Source organism: Chiloscyllium plagiosum, unplaced genomic scaffold (assembly GCF_037043375.1).
Source record: "Chiloscyllium plagiosum isolate Xiang-an unplaced genomic scaffold, Cpla_swu_hap1 HiC_scaffold_1, whole genome shotgun sequence".
In the NCBI taxonomy this organism is placed as follows: Eukaryota; Metazoa; Chordata; class Chondrichthyes; order Orectolobiformes; family Hemiscylliidae; genus Chiloscyllium; species Chiloscyllium plagiosum.
In genome coordinates this window covers 54,393,222-54,415,863 of record NW_028270139.1, presented here as the reverse complement: position 1 = coordinate 54,415,863, position 22,642 = coordinate 54,393,222, and the positions used below count along the sequence as shown (strand labels likewise).

The 22,642-nt window shown below is 41.7% G+C and overlaps 1 protein-coding gene across 5 annotated transcripts in view; it reads left to right on the top strand.

Annotated features, from left to right (window-relative positions):
- The window catches only part of LOC122551618 (coiled-coil domain-containing protein 149), a 149,814-nt gene that overhangs the window by 102,219 nt on the left and 24,953 nt on the right, over nucleotides 1–22,642 (top strand). For 3 of the 5 annotated variants that reach the window (XM_043693826.2, XM_043693817.2, XM_043693857.2), the window contains exons 9-11: nucleotides 6,960–7,104; nucleotides 11,257–11,333; nucleotides 20,382–20,414. In XM_043693826.2, coding sequence (XP_043549761.1) covers nucleotides 6,960–7,104; nucleotides 11,257–11,333; nucleotides 20,382–20,414 — 255 coding nt within the window. The remainder of the gene's footprint in view (nucleotides 1–6,959; nucleotides 7,105–11,256; nucleotides 11,334–20,381; nucleotides 20,415–22,642) is intronic. The other 2 variants (XM_043693847.2, XM_043693837.2) reach the window with 1 other exon arrangement.

Below are 22,642 nucleotides of genomic sequence, written 5' to 3'. Positions count from 1 at the left end.
AATACTAAGAGAGAGGCTAGAATGTAAAGAAAACAATTTCCTTCCATTGTAGTAAGACTAGTTACACCAACATTGATTGCTGGAAATTACTGGGAGACTGATTTGCAATGGTAGGGATGGCTAAGAAATTTCCAGAAAAAGCAAACCAGGAAAGGAGGTAGGAACTAAAACTATGATGGCAGTATAAAGATAACACATCTCCTTAACTACTTAGAAAGGTGAGATGTGTCAGTGCCGGCAAGAAAATTCTTTCTCAACTCTTGAGAACTATCACTGGAGATTCTGAATATTTGATCACAAAGCGGAGATATTTCCTAGTGTTTCAAACTGACCAGGTAAATCACTAAAAATATTGAGATACATTGGAGCAAGTCTGTCAATAATACTGGCTGGTCATGCAATTTATCTTCCAGAGTTGCTCGTGAAGGAGCAAATCTTACTCAGAGGTATACATGGAGTTATAAACCAGTTCCACTTTACAGAGTAGGAGTACAGAGTGACTTTGCATATAGAGAAGCTGTGTTTGGAGTAGTAGAACATATCTCGGGTGACCGAATCGACACGGACATTTACTATAAACCGACCGACTCCCACAGCTACCTAGACTACACCTCCTCCCACCCTGCCCCCTGTAAAAACGCCATTCCATATTCCCAATTCCTTCTTCTCTGCCGCATCTGCTCCCAGGAGGACCAGTTCCAAAACAGTGCAACCCAGATGGCCTCCTTCTTCAAAGACCGCAATTTCCCGCCAGACGTAGTCGACGATGCCCTCCACCGCATCTCTTCCACTTCCCGCTCCTCCGCCCTTGAGCCCCGCCCCTCCAACCGCCACCAAGACAGAACCCCACTGGTCCTCACCTACCACTCCACCAACCTCCATGTGCAACGTATCATCCGCCGTCATTTCCGCCACCTCCAAACGGACCCCACCACCAGTGATATATTTCCCTCCCCTCCCCTATCAGCGTTCCGAAAAGACCACTCCCTCCGTGACTCCCTCGTCAGGTCCACACCCCCCACCAACCCAACCTCCACTCCCAGCACCTTCCCCTGCAACCGGAAGAAATGCAAAACTTGCGCCCACACCTCCCCCCTTACTTCCCTCCAAGGCCCCAAGGGACACTTCCACATCCACCACAAATTCACCTGCACCTCCACACACATCATCTATTGCATCCGCTGCACCCGATCTGGCCTCCTCTATATTGGGGAGACAGGCCGCCAACTTGCGGAACGTTTCAGAGAACACCTCTGGGACACCCGGACCAACCAACCCAACCACCCCGTAGCCCAACACTTTAACTCCCCCTCCCACTCCACCAAGGACATGCAGGTCCTTGGACTCCTCCATCGCCAGACCATGGCAACACGACGGTTGGAGAAAGAACGCCTCATCTTCTGCCTGGGAACCCTCCAACCACAAGGGATGAACTCGGATTTTTCCAGTTTCCTCATTTCCCCTCCCCCCACCTTGTCTCAGTCAAATCCCTCGACCTCAGCACCGCCTTCCTAACCTGCAATCATCTTCCTGACCTCTCCGCCCCCACCCCACTCCGGCCTATCACCCTCACCTTGACCTCCCTCCACCTATCGCATTTCCAAAGCCCCTCCCCCAAGTCCCTCCTCCCTACCTTTTATCTTAGCCTGCTGGACACACTTTCCTCATTCCTGAAGAAGGGCTTATGCCCGAAACGTCGATTCTCCTGTTCCTTGGATGCTGCCTGACCTGCTGCGCTTTTCCAGCAACACATTTTCAGCTCTGATCTCCAGCATCTGCAGCCCTCACTTTCTCTCATGTCTCTGTGAATACCTACTTTAACTATACAGTCCTGCAGTATGCCAGATGAATCCTCCATGATTTCAATGATACTAATTATCTTCAATTAGTGATGCAGGATACCCACTAGAAGCGGCAGGATATTAATAAGGTGCATCAAGAAGTCAATGGACACCCAATACCTCTGAATCCTCTGCAGTTTTGTGCTGACTCATGGATTCCCTCTGTTCTTGGGATGTCTGACCAGCAAAGCCTGTCAGGTTTAGTTGAAGCCTTTCAGTTGGAAATGGGGTGGGCCTGCATTTGGGGAGGGGAAGGTGTCCTGCATAGATGGGCAAGGGACCAGGCAACAAGGAGGAGTTGCTAAAGTTACCCCCAGTTCTGGCCTCTGAATACCCTGCTCCAACCCTTCTGCCTATTAGCTCCAGCCCACTATCTCTCTCAACTTTAATGGTTAGAGATAGGAACAATATTACCCTACCACAACAGCCTTCAAACCAATGTCAGTAAGGCCATTGAGCTTAGAGGCAAGTTTATAAAGCTCAGTAATTGGGGCAGTTGGAATGGAGTTTAATTGGCTAAGAGATTGTTGATTGGCACAGTCTCGTCTGCCTAATAACTGAGTTTCTGTCCTTTGTGGTTTGAGAGAATTATATTAGTAATAGTAATTGTATTTAAATTAGATGTCTTGTTGTTTTATGACAGTAGATAATAGCGAGAAGTTATATTTAAGAGACACCAATAAAGATTATCTTGATTTTGATTGATCTGTGGCAGTATTTAATGTGTGTGCAGTGAATTAAACTAAGATGAAGATTAAAGGAATTCTCCAGGTTACTGCCATTCAATGGAATGATTGTATACCATGTCAAGAATAATATATCCTGCCTATGTTTAATGTTATTAAATTCATATTGTGATTATCTAAATAAGTGATAATTGTGATAAATTGCACCAGATTTTCAGGATTAAACATTGAAGCATGAAAGATTGTCTTGATTCTTATCCAGAGATCCCTGCTTGAAGTTCATACAACCAACTTCTCGTAATTTAATGTTACTTCATTTAAGTCATCTGATAATTCATTTGTTTCATTCATTCATGAAATGCCACCTATGTTGCTTGATTGATATTGCTTCATTCAAATTACTATACAATTCAATTCTTTGAGAATATGATGGCTCTAAACTAACAAAGTTACTCAAATTATGTCAACTCCCATAATGTGTAACAGCTCTGGTGCCCCATGGTTGAATATTTTCCCACTTCTTGCTATGAAAAGCCACTTTTACATTGACATCAATCTAATTGAATATAAGGCTCAACCTTCAGGGAAGATTGGATAGTTAAAGAAAATTTTAAATGAAAAACATCGTGCATTTCTCAGGCTACAGTTATGGAACTGTGTTGACTTTGTAAATGTTGACTTTTTTTGGTTCTTTTGTCCCTTTGTTATTTCAGAAACTAATGAAATACCTATTTATAGCATGTAAACGTTTTGTCCGCCTGCTAACTCTAACAATGTCACATTGTAATTTTGTGCTTTTATGCATGACTTACCATAGCACAAACCTTTGTATCATGAGAAAAATCCTGCACATATTGCATATTATCCAAATCATTAATGATTAGATTAATATAAATATATATTAATGACCCTGACCTTGATATATAGAGTGAAGTTTCAAAATTTGCCAATGATACAAAAATTTGAGGCACTGTAAGAAGACCTGCATGGATCTTTAAAGGACATAGGTTGGTAGAATGAGTGGAGAGTTGCCATATGAAATTTAATGCAGAGAAGGGTGAAGTGATTTGTTTTGATAGAAAGAATACCAAGAGACAAATAACATAGAAGATATAATTCTAAATGGAGTGTAGGAGCAAAGGTTACTGAGTGAACATGTTCATAAATCATTTAATGAAACAGCATGTTTGAGAGAGGTATCCAAGGCTCTATTAATAAAACATAAAATAAAGTATCTTAAAGTTATATAGTACATTTGTTTGGCCTCAACAGGAATATTCCTTTCAGTTAAGTTGAAACATCAGTTTCAATCTCTAATGAGAGCAGCCCTGTGGTTCAATAGAACTAATGTGTTTTTAACTACCTTTTATATTGAATAACTGAGGCTCAAGCATAGATATTTTTATGGCACCGTAGGCTGAATTTCCATTCTGAGGTTGTGCCTCTGAGGTTGAGATCCCTACCTATGCCATGTTGGTTCCTGGTGCATGTCTATTTTTAACAAGCAGGCCAATTAGCTACCAGAGAACTGTCGAGGCTGCCCAATTAGGGGTCGTGTATCAGAAGAGGTGCAACTTAAATTGGAGGTCATGCTGTGGATGTACAGGATATTGGTGAGGCCCCTTTTAGAATACTGTTTTCAATTCTGGTCTGCCTGTTATGGCAAAGATGTTAAACTTGAAAGAGTTCAGAAAAGATTTGCAAGGATGTTGTGGTGATTGGAGGGTTTGAGTTACCATGAGAGGCTGAACAGGCTGGGAGTATTTTCTGCAGACCTTCTGAGGCTGAGGGGTGACCCTATAGAGGTTTGTAATGGGGTGGCACAATGGCTCAGTGGTTAGCACTGCTGCCTCACAGCACTAAGGACCCATGTTTGATTCCAGCCTCAGGTGACTGCCTATGTTAAGCTTGCACATTCTCCCTCTGTATGCATGGGTTTCCTCCGGGTGCTCCGGTTTCCTCCCACAGTCCAAATGCAGGGGTACAGGGATAGCATAGGGGGATGGATCTTGGTGATGCTGTTCAGAGGTGTGATGGAGGACTTGATGGGCTGAATGGTCTGCTTTCATACCATAGGGATTCTATGATCTAAATGTGAATTGGCACCCTTTGTTCTGGTAGATGCTGCAGGGGAAGCATAAAAAGGAGAATATGTTGCCAGAGCAGACAGATCCCCATTCGAGGGCAACCCATGAATTCTGATGCCTCCATTGAGGTTCTTTTGGATGTAGTGGCACCACTGTGCACTTTTTCTTTTAACTGGGGAGTTACTGAAGAGGTTAATGGGATAAGCCAAGGAAACCTGATTGGAGATATCAGAACAAAGTGTGTGTGTGGGGAGAGGAGGACACTTCAAAGACTTTATGCAGGCTGGTTAGGTGAATGCCAAGTTACACCCAGATGCTAGGCCTACAGACCCTACAATCATGAACTGGCAGCCTGAGTGTCCGTATCCCTCAAAACATGTGCACTGATCATTGACGAAAGCTGCATAGAAGTGAAGGTGACAGTGTATTGGGGTGGGTGACGTGGAAGTTGATGATGAGATCAAGACAAAAAAAGAAACTGTTGGGAGGGGTGCCAGGGTTTGTGCTCAGGGTTGATGCTGATTTTTGCCTCATTTGTTGTTGAGAACAGTTGTAGATTTTTGTGTTGTGTGCCTAGTCATTATCTTATTTAAGAGAAGGTGACAGACTCAAATTCATTCTAGGATAACCCAACCTCAAGTTTACTGGAAATCCTTTGTGTTTATCGAGGCTTCTCTCCAACCTTGAAAGCAGCATCTCAATAAGCTGACATGCAGCTTCTTTACATACCAAATGACTAGCTCACCTTGTCACTTCCTGCTTTCTCACTCCCTTTCAAAAATTGCAGAGTTTCAGATCTGCGCTGAAAGCAGTCATGTCTTTCTGCAGCACAATTTTCCAGGCCCTTCTTTCTCTGTTCTCATTTCCATTATCCTACAAACATTCTGCTCCACGAGTCACCTTATTCCATTATGAGTATAGATGACCTACAGCATTAACTGTTTTTCTCTGTCCACAGATGCTTACCGAGGATTCCCATTACTTTCTGTTTTTACTTCTATTTACTCCATTGTATTTTGCTTTTAGATGCATGGGCATTGCTCTCTCTATTATTTTAGTTATTGCCTCAAAAAAAATCAATTAGACATGACCTACTTAAAACAATTCATAATTGCTGTCTCTTAATTTGCTCGAATTTCTCTTGTGCTTAGCCACTCTGTTCTTGAGTAATGATTCCAATTACTTCTACACAATTGATGTTCGATTAACAGGCCCATAATTTTCTTTTTAAGGGCTTTTGCGGCACAGTGGTAATGTCTCTACTTCTGTGTCAGAATACCTGGTTTTTGTGTCCCTATTCAACACCAGTGACTACTCATAATTGTCTCAATCTCTGCAGGTTAAGAGATAATGTTAGCCAGTGTTCTTCCTTCTTCTCATTGCCATCTGACAACCCTCCTGAGTAACCTGTATGTGTAGATATTTGGTGAAGTCAGACTCAGCAGTAAATCTCCCCATCTTTCCCCCACCCCTACTTTCATCCCATGTTTCATGCTTGTAAGTGTATTTGTGACTACAGATGAGAATAAATACTTGCATGGGATACCAGCAAGAACCCTTAACTTCAGGAGAAGAGGAAGAAAAGCATGCTGTTTAATAAATTGAAGATGGCTGAGAAGCTGCCAAGTTTCTTTCACATAATTTGGGAACAATCAGAACGGAGACCAATTATTAAAATGTGCATGTTTTTCAGTCAACCCAAGCTCATGAAGTTGCATTAAAACGTATGAGCTGTTTGATGGAAATTAAAGTTGATGTAGTGTGCGGCATATTAAAGACATGATTGGAAAATTACTTTTTTATATAAAATATTCCTAAATGTGTGACTGACTCATGTAACATTTTGGTGAGTTAAAACTGGTCTGATGATAATTAATACTAAAGGGAAATTGATTCCAGTTACCCAAAGTTCCTTGTAGATGTTTGATGTAGTAGGATAGTTATCCTCAATTAAGTCTGTAGTGCTGCAGCAATACTAGAATATATTTTTAATGTGATGCAGTTATAAGACTGTTAAGTCATACTTTTAGCGGGGAGTTGTACTCCTAGAGAATATAGATCAGAAAACCTAGGATTTCGGTAGTTCTGTGTCCAGCCCAAGCTCTTTTGAGTGTAGGATCTGTGAGTTTATTTGAGAATTCTACAGCTATTTGTTGGTTATACAGAGCAGGTGAAAAGTTAACCAATATGTTCAGCAAGAAGAATATTAAAAGCTAAAGACTGAAAACTAAATTTACATATGTATTTAATGATTTTACTTAATTTTGTGAGGAATTTGAATTTCAAAATGTTTGCTTTTGTTGTCTATGCAATTAATATTAATATTTTATGTGTCTTGGCTACAGTCCAGGAATTATTGTCAGAAGACCATGGTTGTAGTCTGCCAGCCACGCCACAGTCCATTTCAGATCTGAAATCATTGGCAACTGCTTTACTTGAGACGATTCATGACAAGAATATGGTTCTTCAGCATCAACGGCAGACTAACAGGCATGTATTATTATCTGCCTGATAACAGGGAGCCACTTGGACCGTGCTTTTTAAATGTTTTAATTTCCCAATGGAAGAGATAAGACCATTATTACTGTTCTTATATTATTCCTGGAAACAAGGAGATTGAATTATACTGTTATTGTTTTGATAGAAGATTTAGTGCTTTGTCGCCACTAAACTGATTAGTGAGTTGCAAAGCTGTTTCTTTAACTGAATAAGGACTTCTCACTGAGAAACACAGCTCTATGCTTATCATCCGCCTGAACAAATATCTTGAAAACGGGAATTTGGAGGGGATGTCTTCAGGCCCCATCTGACCTTGACTTTTCTATATTACCTACCTTCAATTTTCTTTGAATATCAATATCAATGCAAAAAGTTCTTAATGTTTTCTTGTACAGACTTTTGAAAGATTTTGTATTGACATTATTTTCATTCTATAATCTTCATCTTTGCTTTCAAGACTGTGTGGGGCAGCACGGTGGCACAGTGGTTAGCACTGCTGCCTCGCAGTGCCAGAGACCTGGGTTCAATTCCCGCCTCAGGCAACTGTCTGTGTGGAGTTTGCGCATTCTCCCCATGTCTGCATGGGTTTCCTCCGGGTGCTCCGGTTGGTGTGGACTTGTTGGGCTGAAGGGCCTGTTTCCACACTGTAAGTAATCTAAATCTAACCTAATATTGCCCAAAAGTAGTTGCTAACCCAACACTCAAATATACCTGGGAATTCTTGTATTGTCTGAATCCCTATAAGCCAAAATATATAATTAAATTTATTTGCAGTTCAAAAAAAAGCAGCAGAAGCATTAGACATATGATGCAGTGTATGATGCAATTTTTTACATATGTAACCTTGAAATGTCTTTCAAAAGAGTGAGTTGGACTTTTAGTTTCTTGATGTAAAACAAAAGCTTTCAGTGTATTGCTGAGGTAACAACTTACACCAAGGAATCCTTCAGACTGAACATTCTGCACAAGTTAGTATGACTTAGACACACACAAGTTCACTTTCCTTATATTTTTTATTTCTTTGAAGACCGAAAGAACAATATGCAACACGTGACAGTGGTGGAGATTATCTTGGCATCTCTTTACAGGGTAAATGTAAACAATAACATAAAGGTGAATTCCCTGCTGCTTCCATTTAGGATCTTAGCTGGGCTAACATGTTCAAGTGCATACCCAATAAACCAGCCAATGTCATGGACAGGATAGAAGGAAGCTCTCCATGCAGCAATCTAGTTGGTCCAGTTCTCCTTCTGTCTCCTGAAAGCCTTACAAGATTATTTCCTCAACCACCCACTGAATTTCCTTTTGAAACCACTTTTGCACCCACAACCCATGTGCACAGTGAGTTCCAGACATTACCCAAAAAGAAAGTTCTTTCACATGCCCCCTGCAATTCTTGCCCAAAATCTTAAATTCCTGTCACCTCGACTTGTACCATCAGTTATGGGAACAGTTTTTCCTTGACTCCCTTATCACAGTCAAATACTTCCTCAACTGCCTTTGTTCCAAAGAGAACAACCCCAGCTTCTTAACTGAATCTTATTAAATCCCCTCAACCCTGATTCATTCTAATAAATCTCCTTTGCACCATCCAAGGACTTTTATATCTTTCCTAAAGTGTGGTGATGAGAACTTCGTGCAGTAATCAGGTTGTCACCTAACCGGTGCCTCATTTTACGAAGTTCGAGAACCCAACTATTTTTCTAATTAACCCTCTCAAAGATTAGTGCAGCTGCATCCCAAGACCTTTTGTTCATGCACACTATTCAGCATTGTGCCACTGGGTGGAATCTGCTGCTTTGTACGTTGTCAGGCATTGAATTAGTGGTCACGTTTGCTTCCGGGGTGGGGTCTGGTTACCTTTACTTTGACTGTCCCACTGTTCTCTGGCCACTACATATGCATCTGCATTTTTGCATGAGTGCAACGTAAATCTGTAGGGAAAGCCAACAGGAAGGGCAGAGTAGGGAAGAAGGTGATAACCATGCAGTCTTCTGGAGAGGAAAACCCGAGGATCAACTCAAAGCACATGGAAATGGATTTGCTATCAGGAACAAACTCGTCAACCGATGCTTTCAGCTACCTATTGGCATCAATGATCGTCACATGAATCTTTGTCTAAAACTTGCCTCGAACTAGCAGTGATGAGTGGTTTCAATTCTTGATGCCACAGATGAGTCCAAAGAAGACTTCTACTGCACCCTGGACACCATACTCACCAATCCAACATTCCTCAGAAAGATAAAGAGATCCTCCTTTGAATCTTCTACATCAGGATTGGAAAGGTTGCTCAGTTCTGAAAAGGAAACATTGGAGAGGAAGGAGTTAGGAATTGCAACTCCAATGTGCTGAACACCAGCTGGTCATCATCACCACACTGTTCACCAAACAGAAGTTCAAGACTTCTTGGATGCGTCCATGATCAATCACTGGCACATAATCAATTACATGATCATTCAAACCTGAGACCAATAGGATATCCTGATTCCCAAAGCGTTGACCAGTGCGCATGAATGCTGGACAGACTATTGGGTCATTCACTCCTCAATTTTCGTCAAATTCGGCCAAAAGCAGCTGACAAAAAGAAACAAGGTTAAGGCTGAGACTAGTTCTTCGGTATGATTCTGCAAAGGCATTAAGACTTGAAGATTTTGTTCCAAGAGAGCAGAGATAACATTGTCACCATATATACTGAAGTTCCACAAGGGAGGTCAGTGTCAATTTATTCTTGAATTTCAACTGGCTGAGGTTGAAAAGATTTCTGTGCATCCTGTAGGCAATGTCCACACACTGGGAAGCTTCTTCTCGACAAGATGAAGAATGATGCTGATGAAGTGGGAGAAAAGCGTGGGATGACATATCTCTGTTTGAATCCTGTCTTGACCTCAAAGAGTTCTGTCATATTACCATTGATGAGGATCGTCGATAACATCTTATCATGGATGAGACAGATGTTGATGAATTTCACTCAGTAGTCGGGCTTTGACAGGGTCTTTCATAGCCCTTCCTGACTGACTGAGTCAAAAGCCTTGGTCCGATTGATGAAGGCCATGTGGAATGATTGGTGCTGTACTTGGCATTTCTCTTGGAGTTGCCAAGCAGAAGAAAATGCTATGGAATAACAAAGGTGCCTCATCATAGAGGCAATACCTGAAATAAATAAAATAAGTAATAGTCGGAACTGTCAGGCAATAATTGTGCAGGATCACTCCCAGAACTGCTTGTGACTGCAGCTGTGGCCGTCTCATCCCTGCAGCGCCCTGATCGGGGATTGAGAGATAGTCTCAATGGTTTCCTAGGCTGGTACCAGGATGCTACCTGCCCCCCACACCCATTTTATCTGCAGCTCCCCTTACACCCACCCCCAATTCTGAAGAAGGGTGACAACCATCAAGTTGACTTCTCCACCTCCTGATGCTGCCTGGCTTGCTGTGTTCTTCCTGCCTCCTGCTTGTCTACCTTTGACTCCAGCATCTGCAGTTTTTTTTCAACCTCTAACCAGGGTGCTGCCTGCAAGTACCTGCTGAGCTTTATCCTTAGAGTGATGAACATCTCAGTGGTGGCAGCATTTTCCACTAATTATTCCCTATACGTACCTAATTGGCCACCCAGCACTGTTGGATGGATAGCCTCTGTTGCATAGATCCTACCTCCTGCAAGATTGCTCAGACAGGAACACGCTGGGGACCAGACCTGACCATCTTCAAATATTATACTTGGCATTCAACTCTGGTTATTATTACAGCGCATTGTGGTGATTTAGGCAATTTGCATTTGTAATAGGAGTCACAGGAAATTACACAAAATCATTGTAGGTAACTGCACATTGCCTATCATTTAGAATATAATAAAAATTATATGTCTATGTTGTCAGTGAACCCACTTAAATTAGGAGTCAGCCATGCTAGACGTTTGAAGCTTGTTTTTATGGTATATGTCTGGATGAAAGCTTTTCGCTGCTTTGCTTCTCATGACACATAGGACTAATATTGTTTGATCAATACATAAAATGATAATACCAATGTGTTTATTGTTTGATTCTATTTACTTTGTTGTGACAAAGTGAATGCTTAAATCACTTTATGAATATATTGAAAGCAGCATTTTTCAACAGCTGCTGTTTGAATTTATTCTCATCTCTAGAATTCTGGGCAATCGAGTAGCTGAATTGGAAAAGAAACTGAGAACTTTGGAAGTTTCTGGTTTGTGGAGCCTTCCAGGTGAATTTCAATCTTATTTTCATTTTTTAAATGTACTTTTCTGTGCAGCCTTGTTGTTATTTTTGAGGTTACATGTTCAAACAGTCCAAAGTAAGAGTTTTTTTTAAACAATGCCAAGATCTGCTAAAATTACTTTCAATTCTTGTCAAGTGTACAAATGAATCTGACTTGAAATGAGATTTCACTAAATATTGTAACAATACAATTCATTATGTTATTCCAATTAGCATTAGAAATTGCTCTTTCATGTGTTTATGACTGTTAATAATGTTTCTGGACATTTTGGCAGAACTTTGTTGTTTACAGTACTGAATGTGTTCTCTTTCTATTTGATGTGCTTGGTTCCACACTTCCATCTGCTAGCACTCACTTCAAGAGTACAAGTCTTTGCTAAAGGCAGTGACTCATCACATTAAAAGTGTCCTGTACTTTGTCTCATAGCATACCTGAGTGTATTTTTGAAATTTGGTCTCAAATTATGCCATATAATGCTCAAATAATTAACTTAAAACCTTTATATGGAATTCTGCTTTCTACTATTACAGGGGAGCAATCAACTAATTTAGTTTGTAAGGTGACAGCAAATTACTACATCTAACATCAAAAAGAAAGAAGCTTCAACAGAGCTAGCTAGGTTTTTCGAAACTAGAATTCTTGATATTCCAATCGCTAGATAGCTGGTGGAGCATCCCAGACTGAGTCACACGTCAGGATGATGTAGAATTCCCAACACAGTTGTCTGTGCAGCCATTGCCCAGACAATAATACATTCCAGTTGGCAACTCTCCTCTGTCTGAAACAATATGAAAAATCCCCATTTATCTTTGAGACTTTGGTGATGTTCTGACTCACTTAGCCTTAGTTATCCAGGAGATGTTAGAAGATTAAAATATTTCATCCTGGATAACTACTAAACTGAAACTCTCCCACTCACCACTGACACCCCCAACCTCTTACAATCCCAGACCCTCATGTACCCCTTCACAGATGCGATCTGACACTCCTCCCACCCCTTACTTCCTGACGTATCCAAACCCCAGCCAGAGCTGACAACTATTTGTCACATCCCTCCAATCTGATATTGCTGAAACACCCTTCCAACATGACCCCTGACCTACATGAGCACTCATTCACCTAACTGGCGTTGTAGCCACCTTTCTCAGCTGGTACCTTACACTCCCTCACCCACCTGGTATTTCACCCATTATATCTACTTGGCTTTCTACCATCTTACCCAACAGCCCTCACCTACCCATCTGCCACCCTACACCCTCACTTAGTTTAAACACTCACAGTTTGTCAGCCACTATCAAAGTACGTTTGGGACCTTTAACTCCTGAAATATGGCAGTAAGTGGTTTGAGAAAGGGGTGTGTCTTGACCTGCAATGCTACACCTGCGCTGACTAGATTTTTCCCTTGTTTTTTTCTGATGGATTCATCTGGAATAATTCAGACTCTGAATTTTCCCCTGAAAAATCATTGACAGAAAAGTGAGCAATTTTGAACAGGGTTATCATCAGTCGAATCTGTTCTGATGATATTCTTAATTCTAGGCCATGGTTTTTAGTGTTTTTTAATAGTGCACTGTTTAATTCAGCATTTGTTGCCCTTCCTTCAGAAGGTGCTGGTGAGCTGACTTCATGAGCTGCAGAAATCCATGTGGTATAGGATGGGAACTCCAGGGTTTGAGCCAGCAACAATGAAGTAACAGCAATTTATTTCCAAGTCAGGATTATGTGTGGCTTGGAGGGCAATTTGCAGGTGATTCGCAAGTATCTGTTTCCCTTGTACTTTTAGATGGTGGAGCTTATGGGTTTAGAAAGTGCTGTTGAAGGAGCAATGTGTCTTGTAGATGGTAGACACTGATGTCTCTGTGTATGAATGGTGAAGGGAGTGAATGATAAAGGTGGTAGATGGTGTGCCAGTCTAGTGGGCTGCATTGTCCTGGATGGTGTCAAGTTTCGTGAGATTAGTTGAGCTAAATTCATTGAGCTATGTGAAAGATATTGCTTGATGTTCCTGAGTAGTGTTTTTGGATGGTGAACAGACTTCTTGAAGTCATGAGCTGAATCATATTTTGTTGGATTCCTAGCCTCTCACCTGCTCTTATAGCACAGTATCTGAATGGCTGGTCAGTTCAGTTTCTGATTAATGGTTACAGCTAGGATGTGGGGGAGGTCAAGAAAAATGGTTAGATTTTCTGTTGTTGGGGATGGTCATTGCACGAATATTACTTTACACTTATCAGTCCATCCCTGAACGTTGTGGTCAAGATTAGAGTGGTGCTGGAACAGCACAGCGGGTCAGGCAGCATCCGAGGAGCAGGAAAATCGATGTTTCAGGCAAAAGCCCTCTTTCAGGAATTGCATTCCAGATGAAAGGCTTTTAGAGTTATAGAGATGTACAGCATGGAAACAGACCCTTTGGTCCAACCCGTCTATGGCGACCAGATATCCCTACCCAATCTAGTCCCACCTTCCAGCACCCAGCCCATATCCCTCTAAACCCTTCCTATTCATATACCAATCCAAATGCCTCTTAAAAGTTGCAATTGTACCAGCCGCCACCACATCCTCTGGCAGCTCATTCCATACCGAAACATCAATTTTCCTGCTCCTTGGATGCAGCCTGAGCTGCTGTGCTTTTCCAGCACCACTCTAATCCTGACTCTAATCTCCAGCACCTGCAGTACCCACTTCTGCCTGAATGTTGTGGTGTCCAGGTCTTGCTGCACATGAACACTGACTGTTTTAGTATCTGAAGCAGTCTGAACATTTTGCAATCATTGGCAAACAGCCTTGCCTCTGACCTTATAGAGTCATAGAGATGTACAGCACGGAAACAGACCCTTTGGTCCAAATTGTCCATGCTGACCAGATATCCTAAACCATCTAGTCCCACCTGCCACCACCTGGCCAATATTCCTCCAAACCCTTCCTATTCATACACCCATCCAAATGCCTCTTAAATGTTGCAATTGTACCAGCCTCCATCACATCCTCTGGCAGTTCATTCCATACACATACCACCCTCTGTGTGAAAAGATTGCCCCTTAGGTCTCTTTTATATCTTTTCCTGCTCACCCTCAACCTATGCCCTCTAGTTCTGGACACCCCCCCCCCCACCCCACCCCAGGGAAAGACTTTGTTTATTTACCCTATCCATGCCCCTCATGATTTTATAAACCTCTATAAGTTCACCCCTCGGCCTCCAACGCTCCAAGAAAAACAGCCCTAGCCTCTTCAACCTCTCCCTATAGCTCAAATCCTCCAACATCCTTGTAAATCTTTTCTGAACCCTTTCAAGTTTCACAACATCTTTCCAATAGGAAGGAGACCAGAATTGCACACAATATTCCAACAGTGGCCTAACCAATGTCCTGTACAGCTGCAACATGACCTCCCAACTCCTGTACTTAATATTCTGACCAATAAAGGAAAGCATACCAAATGCCTTCTTCACTATCCTATCTGCCTATGACTCAACTTTCAAGGAGCTTTGAACCTGCACTCCAAGGTCTTTTTGTTTGAATATATGAAAGTACAGAACTTAAATGTACTTCTCCATTAAAAATTTTCACTCTAATATGAACGCTCGATTTATCTCTGTCTTCTCCAAATAGTTGAAAAAAATGAAACTTACAAAACAGCTGGTCCAGGAATAGCCAGTCATGGGACAAGAGGTCAAGGAACATTTTGATTGAGGAGCATCCATGTTTGGAACAGACAGTTAAAAGACAATTGGTAGAAGATTTCAGAGGATTCCTAGACTCATTATGGTAGGGAAGGTCATTATTGAAACAGCTGAAGGTCATTGAGCTGAGGACATTACCTTGAGGTACTCCTGCAGAGATGTTCAGGGCTAAGAAGATTGACTTCCAACCACCACAACCATCTTTTGTGCTAGGTATGACTTCACTCAATGGAGAGATACAATTCATAATTACTCTATTTTTGCTGTGGTTCCTTGTTACCACATTAGTTTGAATGTGGCCTTGATGAAGGGTAGTCACTCTCACCTCACCCCTGGAATTCATTCTCTTTTGTGTATGTTTGAACCAATGCTGTAATGAAGTCAGGAGCTAAGTCTCCCTGTCAGAAGCCAAATTGAGCATGAGTGTGCGGGCTGTTGCTGTGGAATTGTTATGGTCTGTTGATGTGAACTGCCCTCAGTGCTGCTCTGGAATATCCAGTGCCTGAATATTCAAGATACGAACATAAAGAAAGAATTCTATAGTTTGGTACATTACTGTGAGAAAAATCTTGCCATTAGAGTAGGAATCCCAATTTCCAGCTCCTATTTAGACAAAGAAATACTTGTCTTTGCAGAAGTTCCTTGTCTGAATCTCCAAATCAGGCAACTTTCCAGGTGAAGCAATCGGGTCCAGGTCAGGCCTCCATACAATGAAGTGGATCAGTGTTCAGACTACATCCCTATTATCAACATGATGTGCCATATTCCAAGGTTTCAAAATCCTGAACATACCTTGACAGATGCTTAGGGAAAATAAGTGGGGGAGGTGGTAGAGTGACTAAAGGAGGGGTAATGGGGGCTAGGGTGTCAGATGGGTGGGTGTTGAGATAGGGTTAGTGATTTAGTGGCAGGCAATTAGTGGGTGGCATGCCAGGTGCATGATGGGTTAGGATGATAGATTGGGGGGAGGGGGGGTGCAATGCAGTGGCAGGTGGGGGAGGGTCTGTGTTGCCAGGGTGGAGGATTTGGCTGGCAGGTGGGTGAGAGGTAGGGGGTGTTACATGTATGAGAGAATTGGATGACTTGTAGATGGGGTTCTACAGAGTTTGGGGTAGTGATAGGGTGATGAGTGGGGGGTGGTGGCAAGCAGGGTATAGTGTGGAGCAGAAGAAGTCAGCTCAGGTCAGTGTGGGTGGGGGGGCGCTGAGTCAGCAGTGATGTGAAGGCATTGGGAGTGGAAGCTGTGTAAAGACAAGGGAAGGGGCTGGATGGGTGGAGCTGTTGTGGGATCAGGAGGTGGTAAGGTCTAAGTGGAAGGCTATGGGGAGGGTAGAATTGAGATTTGGAGGTGTTGGGTGTCTGTGGGGATCAGGGCAGGGGGTTGGGGGTGAGAGGTGGCAATGTGTATTGGGTAGGTCAGGTTACCCAAGGGTTACAATAGGATTAATCCCTCTAACCTTTACTGGGTAACTATTAAGTATATTGGAACTCTCTATTCTCAGAGTTTAGAACCTTTTCAGATGGATCCAGATCCAGGCAAATATCCATCAGAAGTTTCAACCTCCAGGGCAGTTCCCAGCGAGTGCGCTGCTTTGGGACATCCACATGATTTCAACTTGCAACTCATATCCACTTTACTACAACAGTTATCTTTCCAGCAGGATATTCAGGCAAATATTATTTCTGTCCTTTTTTGAGAGTCTCTGGTACACTGGATCATTCTTTCGAGCTGAGCAGAATAAACAAATCCCGGTCCCTTCCAATGTTGCAATAATTCATTAGTGTTCATACACAAAATACACATAGCTTGTGTTATGTCACTTACTTTCTGCAAATTGATCTCGCCAGTTAATTCTCATGCCAGTTGTCGATCGCTTCAACATATATTTACATTGTTAACAACTAATGGTTGCACACAGATAGGTTGAAGTGGTGGGGTTTATTCAGAGCTGGGGGGGGGGGTGTAGGGAAGTGGGGAGCTGTGGGATTGGGGATTGCTGGGTAATGGATAATGGTTGTCTGGATCAGTGGCATCTTCACTGTGAGAGTCATGTAGAGCCATTTGTTTCTGTGCTGGCAGAGATGACCAAAGGTGAAAATTTATGTTTGATGTGGGGGAGGGAGCAGATAGGATTTTCTGATGGGATAAGAGTGAGGATGAGGACAGAACAGACACTGATTTATTTCTGTACAGGAACCGTAAATTCTTGATTTCCAAGCTGAGGTGGAGGAATCAAAAGTGATCTCATAAACAGGAACAGAAATTGCTGTAGAACTCAAGAGAAAGCAGAGTTAATGTTGGAGTCCAGTAACCAGAACTGACTGTGGCTGGGATAAGGTTGGTATGTGCGCTAAAGCAGCGGGTGGAGAGTGGATAGGATGGAGGTGGGGCCCAGGGAGAGTGAGATATGAAAGAGGTAGACAGACAGGGGATTATTGACAGCAGGCAGGACAGAAGAGAAGTTGAATAAGTGATAATGAGAGCTGAAGGTAGGAGAGAATGGGTGGGAAAGGCTTTTGCCTGAAATTTTGATTTTTCCTACTCCTTAGATGCTGCCCGACCTGCTGTGTTTTTCCAGCACCACTCTAATCTTAACTCTAATCTCCAGCATCTGCAGTACTCACTTCTGCCCTGTGCTGAAAGCAACTTGTGTCATGTCAGGACTAGGGTGTGGGGGGTGGGTTGAAAACATAGGATGTAATCAGGCGGTAAAGTTATTGAACTCAGTGTTGAGTCCTAGAGGCTGCAGGGTCCTCAGGAGATGAATGAAATGCTGTTCTTCAGATTTGTGCTGAGGCTCACAGGAGCACTGCAACAGGCCTGAGACAGAAATGTTGGCGTGGAAACATAGTGGTGTGTGGAAGTGGCAGGCAACAGGAAGCTCAGGGTTTTTTTTTACGGACAGTAACCAAAAGTGGTTTCATGTCTAATTTCTTTTGTTGGGGAGGAAAAACGGCCAAAGTAATTTCTCGAAGCTGGGAAAGGGAACAGCTGCTATTCTACAGGTGAATCACAGTCCCTTCTGTGCACGAGAGCAGCATTTCTTTGCTTACTTTGGATGGGAGATCAGGATAGACATCAGCTTTGTTATCATTGGTCCAATAAAGGAGAGAAAGAGGATGTGGGCAAGAGACAGATGAAAGTGTGAATGGCAGTGCAAGAGTGTGTTGAAGATGGATGACAAGAAGAGGGAAGTTTGAGAGAAGTGGAGAAAGAGAAAAAGGGGCTGGAATTGGATAGTAAATGTGAAGAATGTTTGAGGTACCATTGAAATTATAGGAATATTGTGAGATGTCTATAGTTGAACCATTATTTGGTGGAGCAAGACGGTTTTAAAGTCAGAATACAAGGTCATGAAAATGGGAGAAGCAAATCAACTGCAGGACAGAGTGGAGGATATGAGATTGTGGGGAATGGGCCTCGCTTGCAGCCCAAGGAGCTGCTGCTTGCCAAAATGCAGAGGTTAGAGCGAACATGCCCCTTGATGCTAGTGGGGCTTATGCCAAGTTGCTCCCAATTGCGAATGTGAGGCCTTAACCATCCTCTGTGAAGGGGAGATTTATTTAAAATTAACCTTTGGTGGGAGGGAATAATGTTTGAACACACTTTGCAGTGGATAAGAGGCAGAAAGGAATCTGGCTGATTTGGTTGTGGCTGAATGTTCTTTTGGACAAAACCTACCACATGCTGCGATTATTACCAGTCAACAATTGTTCCCTTGTGTCTCAATCATTAAGGGCTTTTGCTGGATTTTTTCATTGTTACTCCAGTCATTTGCCAGTGTGCTCTCTGCTGCTATTCGGGTTGCTGTGGAATGTAGAACTCCTATGGGAGGAGGAAGAGCTAATGCTGATGAAGATTTCTTTTTAGATGCTAATCATTGTAACCTGGGTTATACACACCTGAACAATATGCTTTCTTGGGGACTTTACAAGCATTACCATACCAATAATGATGTGGCCAACTCTTGTTGCTTTTGTTCTGTTTTCTGCTTTTACCCAGATCATTTCCTAAGGGAATAACTTAAATGTGGATGGAGAACATTTTACTGCAGTCTTTTATGGTCTATTTGCATGTTTTGCAAATCACTCCAGTATGGCCTTGATGAACTTAAATCAACTTGAAACAGTTCACATTATTCAACTCCTATTCAAAAAATTGTAATGGCTGTTAGCCACCACACACTTGCTTGAGTTATCAGCACCGTGGTAATGTCCTGACAGTAATACCAGATCAGGTTTAAACTGATCATCACTTCCATTTGTAGAACTTAAATTAACTGACATGAGTGAAATATGCTGAGTCCTTGGTAGAAATTCTACGCCATAATTGACAAAAGACTACATTGATCATGACAAACTTTTTCGTGTTCCCTATACATGATGTATTTTCCAAATACATTTGGAACATTTAAAAACATTGTGTGTAACATTTATGGGGAGGCAGGAAAAGGACAGGCAATCTGAGAACAATTGAAGTATTCAACAAGGCCAGACATGGCAGGGGAGGGGGTCTTGTCAGACTTCATTATGCTGTTGTTTTTTTCCATTTCCTTCCCTTCAACTGCTGTATTGTCAATGTGGCCACCGGCCTGATGGAAAAACCATCTGAGCTTTGTGACCACAGCGAAAAACCCTTGGGAATACTTCCCGTTAGTCGGGGCTTGAGGGGAAAGGTTTGGTAATCAGGGCTGGGCCATGAGGTATGGGATTTTGAATAGTCATGCTAGAATGAGAATGAAGCCATCAAGGCATCTAAATCTAAAAGGTTGTAGGTGCAAGTGAAATTCAACAATCCCAGCAGTAGGGAAAGAGAGAAGTCTTGAGGTACAAGGGGGAGACTGAAGGACTGCTGTGATCCAAGAAGCACCTCTAGTCCTGAGAAACCTGTGTGGCTCAGTATATAGTTTTAATCAGGTTCCCAGTGTAGTGTGCGAGCCGGATTAGAATATGATAATAAAGTATTCCACCTTCCCACGACAAGACATTCAGTTGTTCCTATATGTACTGATCTAGAAAAGCTAATAGTTGTATCCCTACTCTTGAATTATTTACCCCGTCATCTTCTGTCTGTTGTTGGAGATTGGGGTTAATATCAAGGCCACTGTGTTAATTGTAGGTCCTGCATTATTTGCATTGAAAGTGTATAAGGAGCATTGTTGAGTGCTTGAATTAGTCACTTGTATATCTGTTAGTGCACTGTGAATAATCTTATTATAATGCAAATGAACTCAGTTAAACATCAGTGGAAACTGTGTATCAAAATCAATTATCCAATGTATGACATGATTTTCCTTTCTTTCTATTTGTTTCTTCCAGTAATAGCATTTCTTCTGTTTCCTTGCTGCCCACAGGTCTGAGCTACAATATCTCAGTGGGATTAGGGAGTAGGTTTTGCTTATACTATATTAATTAGATAAAGATTATAATTGTATGCATCAACGTTATTATCGAATACTGTTATTGTCATACAAAATGTAACATGTCAAACATAACCTGGTATCAGATACATCTTTTCATCAGCTATGATATATGAACATAGGATTAGGCACAGGCTATTTAGCCCCTCAAGCTTGTTTTATCATTCTGAGGTAATAGCTGATTTGCAACCTAACTTTAAATACCTAGCATTGTCCCATAACCCTTGATTCTTTCAGTTGATGATCTCAACTTTTAAAATAATAGTTGAACGAGCATCAAATGCCATTTGTGGGAGGAAGTTTAAAAAAATTCTACTGCCTTTTCCATGAAAAAAAAATTCCTTGGGTGAAAGGAAGCAACGGGTCTAGCTGCTGACTTGACAGCAAGCAAGATCCTTGTATCACCTATTTTGGGAAAACCCACCATATTACGTGACACTCAGGCGCTTAACTGAACAGAGGCAAACCCTCCCAGGGATCCACAATCTCAGGATGGAATTTATAGTCAAGAGGCCAACAGTACCATTAAATATCAGTCAATGCATCATCTAGTTGAGCCAGTTGTTATCTCTGGATCCCAGGCCACAGGTGAGTGGTGGGTTTATGTGGGGTGGGGGTATGTCTTGGAGAGGCTGGCATTAAGGTCAGGGTTCAGATCTCAGTGGGCGCCTTCTTTTAAGATTCTGGATTCCTCAATCAGGCACTGAGTTCCCAGGGGACCTTACATTGCTGTCTCGCTCTTTACATAGAGAACATCCCACCCATTACCGGATTATTACTAATGGTTAATAGCCCACTTAATAATCCAAATTGATGATGAGGCCTAAAGGCTATCCACAGGCAAACCCACCACAGAATCAATCAGGGTGGAAGTGGGAAGGGTCTACCGTTAAACTTGGCCTGAGAAGGATGTCAAATTCCATTCCGAATTTCAATCCTGAAAGACCACACTCTAATTTTTAGACATTTCCCACAGTCCTAGAATAAAAAATAAGGACAAATGGTTTCTCCTAATCTACCCAATTGATCCACTTAATATCTTGAAAATGTGAATCAGATAACCTGTTAATATCTCCTCATAGTTTAATCCTTGGAGTTCAGGTATCATTCTTGTAAAACTGTGCAGCACACGCTCTATACAGTTACAATATTTACATAATAAACTAAAATTAAAAGTTATCCCACAGATGGTCAGTGGCATTACAGCAATCAGTTTAAAAGTGCACATTTAACAGTTTGAATGAATCCAGAGTAGGAGACCAAACTTTGCATGTTATAAATGCATGAATACTGATACATTAAATACTCAGAGTTTAAGCTAACATTTGTCCACACTGTGGCTAATTGTCTTCAGTCATTCCAAGTTAGTGACATGGAGAGCCCAGTGCTTTCTTGTGAAAGGAAAACTGTGAGGTGACCATAGTACATTTGTGCCTGACCTTTCTCTCAACAGGTCAGAGCACAGCACTGTTGAAGCAGCATAGGGAGAAGAGGAAATGTCAGTGAAAATTCTAAATAATGCAGCCTGAAAAGATAGCTTTATATATTTTTACTCCCAGTTTAGAACATCACATCCTGAAAATACATACTGGAATTTGGGATTGTGCCTCTCCTTTATGCTTTTCTCCATTAATTTTTTGGGTTGGAAAATTGAGAAGCCGAAAACCAAATTCCTAATGAATAATACTGAAAGTAAAAGCTCTTTTCTTATGTCACAAACTTGTAAAAGTTATCTGTCTATACTATGTAATCTTATTTACCTCATTTAGCAGAAACATGTGAGTCTAAGAATGTTTTATTTACCACTATGAAAAGTTGAGTTCTTACCTAGGAACCACTGGGCGCTAATGCAGATTGTCCAGAATTTGAAATTATTCTAAGTGGCTGTAGGCCTAAAGATGTGACCTTGTTCAGATACGTTCTAGGTACTGTTAAATGAAAATTCACTTGAATGTTAAAATTATTGTTCCATTATTTAGCCAGTGAAATAATGATCAGGGCCATAGCGTATAGTTTATAAATTAATTTAAACAAATGTGGAGTGAAAAATATTCTGGCATAGCTCTGGGTAAACTGCATTAGGACACCTTATTTGATTTATATTCATGTGCATCATTTAATTAAAATCTCTACTTTATTTGTGCTACAACGAATACATGACTTGCATCACTCTTGAATTGAAAAATTTCAAGTGA